The 3,960-nt window shown below is 33.6% G+C and overlaps 1 protein-coding gene across 1 annotated transcript; it reads left to right on the top strand.

Moving 5' to 3' along the window:
- The first annotated feature begins 388 nt into the window (after positions 1-388).
- On the top strand, positions 389-1,333 carry LOC111621453 (adiponectin receptor protein-like). The gene is made up of 2 exons (XM_023363609.1): positions 389-611; positions 850-1,333. The coding sequence occupies exons 1-2, from the start codon at positions 426-428 to the stop codon at positions 988-990; spliced, it is 327 nt and encodes a 108-aa protein (XP_023219377.1). The 5' UTR covers positions 389-425; the 3' UTR covers positions 991-1,333.
- The last annotated feature ends 2,627 nt before the right edge of the window (positions 1,334-3,960 follow it).

Raw genomic sequence — 3,960 nt, 5'->3', positions numbered from 1 at the left:
TGTGTAGTATCATGATAAAATATTTTCAATGATAGTATTTAGATTTTATCAATTTTATTTTCTCCTACTTTATATTATGATTTTAACAGATATTTCTTAAACTTTATAACTTTATAATTTATAAGCAAACAAAAAAAGCTATTAAATAAATAAAAAGACAGTCAATTCCAAAAATTTTTGTTTTAACAAAAATTTTTTGGAATTGACTGTCTTTTTATTTATTAAAAAATTTTTACATCCAGCGAAATTTTAAAAATAGAAAGCATTTGTCAAAATATTAATTATATATTGTGCTTTGCCATAAATGGAATTTTGATTAAAAATTGTAATGCTATTTTAAATGTTATTGGTAAGAGCTGTGTGTGTGTGTGTGTGTGTTTATTTTAATTGTTTATGTAACTTCAACATTGTTTTTAGGTGTATTTATGGGCTTCGGTCTGAGCGGAGCAATACCGTCCGTGCATTATCTAATTGTGAACGGCTGGTTCGAAGCAGTCTACAGCGCTTCATTTGGATGGTTATGTTTAATGGGATCACTTTACATCTTGGGTGCTTTATTATATGCACTTAGATTACCAGAACGCTTCTTCCCTGGAAAATGTGATATTTGGGTAAGTGATTCAAGTTTGTTAATTTTAAATGTTAATATTACAATTCTACATTTACTTTTTTAATGGATTGTATGTTTAGTATTAAAAACAAGAAACCCAATTTTTGGTAGCACTTTTGCTACAAAATATATCAAGCTTATAATTTAGCTAGACTTGCATATTATTTGTAAAATATTTAGATGAAGGTGCAGCGAGTCAGTGTTTGTTTGTGTTGCAATCATTTAATTTTTAATTGTAGTTTCACAGTCATCAGATTTTTCACGTCCTGGTGATCGCCGCAGCATTTGTACACTATCATGGCATATCTGAAATGGCAATGTTCCGGCTGACCGTGGGAGACTGCAGCGCCAACACACTCGACCAGACCGTTGTGGACTGAAATTCAGAAACCAAGATTACTTGTCGTCTTTCCACTAACAAGTATCATACTTCAAATATATTCTAGTTGAATATATAAAATTCCAGTTTGGGTGTGGCAAAGGAATAACTCAAATTGAACACGAGGAACCGACTTTACTCCAGTTTCTTTACTTTCTAAAATTCTATTTAGAAGCATACGTGGACCAGAAGTGCCTTTGTGACATCTTTGTGCTAAACATATACAATATTTATTACTAGCGATCTGCTTGTCGGATGATTTATAAAAAATGGAAAAAGGTTATCGTAATTTATAAATATAGATTTGGAATGGATGTATTTGTCAATAAAACATACCATGTTAACTCAAGTGTTCTGTTTAAATTTGCCACATTCACCTTAAAATCAAGATAATGAATTAAAAACAAAATTTAACCATTTCCTCAACTCAGTTTGATGAATCTTAAACAGTAGCTGGCTCAAATCTACAACAACTGTCTTAAGTATAAATTTAAATCTTTGGTTAAAACTTAATGCTTCACATAGCTTATTCAAAGGTAAGAGTATTTGCTTTATGATGTCAGTAATCTAGCAAATTATTGTTAATTAATAATAATCTTAGTTGGACACTAACGGAAAGGTTTGAATTCGGGTAGTGCCTTTTCTCAATCCAAATTAATTTATCAAATGTATCACAAAAAGTATCTTAAAAGAAAATACCTGGTTGGTCAAGAAAACCAGCAATATAAAGTTAATTCTACCATATGTATGCCGATAAGACTTTGTTAATTAAAAAGGAGCTTTATGGTGATTTTGGAAGTTGTTTATATTACATAGTTAAAAAATCTTTGTGCACTACAAGTCATAGTTCTAGGTCCTTGCTTGGCCATTTCCCCCAGTTTTGCTTTACGCTGTATTTGTTGTCATGACAAGTCATAACAGAAGAGTATTTGTAGTTTAGGTAGGGCACATTAAATATTTATATGTATGAGTTTGAACTATGTTTAAGGTGCAAATATAAAACAAAAGTATACAGCATTATTGTAGTTTTAAAGACCTGTCCTAACCACTTTCAAACATAAAAACTCGACAAAGTTTAAACACTATTAGTCAAAACGTAGCCCGAAGAAGGAGGGAGAGGAGATAGGGGATCCTACCTTTCTCTACTGTATCGGCATGCATATGGCTACAGTACCCTCAATGTTGATGTTGGCATGCAGTTTTTAGGCTGCAAGGCCGTAGTCCCCCGGAGGGTGTAAAAGAAAATCCAAGTGTAGCAAACACCAATAGCTAAGTGTAGAATTTGCTGTTAGTAGAAAGACTTATATCTATTTAATACTAATAAAGCTGAATGCAATTGCAAATCTTAATACTAAACAGCCAGACATGCAGTGTAAAAAGCAAATGAACACACAACAAACTAGACCAGACGAACAGACTGACAGAGACCAAAAACAAAGTAAATGAGCAAGACCCCAAATTTTTATTTTTTTTCAAGCATTAACATACTAACCTAACCTACCATAATTTAGGTTAGGTTAAATTAGATTAGGGTTTGTTAGCTTTAGTCATCTGGTTAGGTTCATCCTATCATAACCTAACCAGAAACCAAGCTAAGAGTCCCTAGTCTAACTTACAACTAGGACTAACCAAATTTGTATTTCTCTTTTTCAGTCTAAAGTTAAAAGGTAGCTATACAGGGTGAATTTTTTATCTTGAGGTAATGAAATAACTTAATTGGATCTCATTATTTTGGGAAAAAAGTATAGACAAAGTTGTAGGGTTTCGAAGGCCAATCAATTGGTGACCTTGGATGTGACCGGTCATTTGAGGGTCAAGTCTCTTTTTTCAATGGGAACACGCATTTTTTGACCCCGGCAATGGAAAAAGTGGGAAAATTTCAAACCGGATATACCTTTGACCTTATGGTTTAGGTCAAAGGTCAAGATTATTTTAAGGTTAAATTATAAGCTGTTTCTAATGGGAAACCATACTTTTTATTACTGGAATAGGCAGGGATGTAAAAGTTTCATTTTTTCATGACGTTATTACTTTGACCTTTAAAAGCATTCACAACTTTTAGCACTACCTAGGAGTAACAATGTGATGTAGTAGTTTCTGCTCCCTTTTGAGGTGCTTATTTTCGGTGAGTCACTTTACTTCTCACCATTGCTTGAGATGTTGGTTTTGGGGAAAATTTTATAACAAATGTTCAACATGATGCCCTTCCACTTTGATGCATTTGTTGAGCCGCACTTAAAATTATCACGTGAGATGACCTTCAGAAGTCAAATTTGAGATACTCAAGGTCATGGTTGATTGAAATTTCCTGCTCTTTCCATGTAAATGTAACTTTTACCTCCCTGCCTATTCCTGTAATAAAAAGTATGGTTTCCCATTAGAAACAGCTTATAATTTAAGTTTAAAATAATCTTGACCTTTGATCTAAACCATAAAGTCAAAGGTATATCCGGTTTGAAATTTTCCCACTTTTTCCATTGCCGGGGTCAAAAAATGCGTGTTCCCATTGAAAAAAGAGACTTGACCCTCAAATGACCGGTCACATCCAAGGTCACCAATTGATTGGCCTTCGAAACCCTACAACTTTATTTTGGGAAAATGGTATAGACAATTAATGAGATCCAATTATTTCATTGTCTCAAGATAAAAAACTCGTCCTGTATAACAACGGTTGAAACAAAGCAAGGGTAAGCTAATTGCCATCTATGCCCTTGGAGCAAGTGCTGTCAAGAACCCTTAGTGGGATTCTTGAGAGTACTTGCTCCAGGGAATGCGAGTAGATGATGGAACATTGTACATGTGTGAGTGAGTTTGTGTGGGTTGCAAGGCCACTTGTACCCTTCAAGAACAGCAGCTCTCATTAAACTATCCCTAATGTGATTGTACCTATTTCAGCAAAAAAACTAAGTGAAGTGGTATTTAGTTTTACTGAATATCACAATCGCATTGTCCCCAAAGTTAAATCTATGCA

Source organism: Centruroides sculpturatus, unplaced genomic scaffold (assembly GCF_000671375.1).
Source record: "Centruroides sculpturatus isolate CEXI.00-Female unplaced genomic scaffold, Cexi_2.0 scaffold227, whole genome shotgun sequence".
NCBI lineage: Eukaryota > Metazoa > Arthropoda > Arachnida > Scorpiones > Buthidae > Centruroides > Centruroides sculpturatus.
The sequence above is the reverse complement of the archived record's forward strand: the minus strand, read 5'-3'. Positions and strand labels throughout refer to the sequence as shown.

Excerpts from the sequence above, each read along its gene's own strand:
- LOC111621453 (XM_023363609.1), top strand. The coding sequence starts at position 426 with ATGGGCTTCGGTCTGAGCGGAGCAATACCGTCCGTGCATTATCTAATT. Across the intron at positions 612-849 it reads CTGGAAAATGTGATATTTGG|TTTCACAGTCATCAGATTTT; the intron begins GTAAGTGATTCA and ends TTTTAATTGTAG.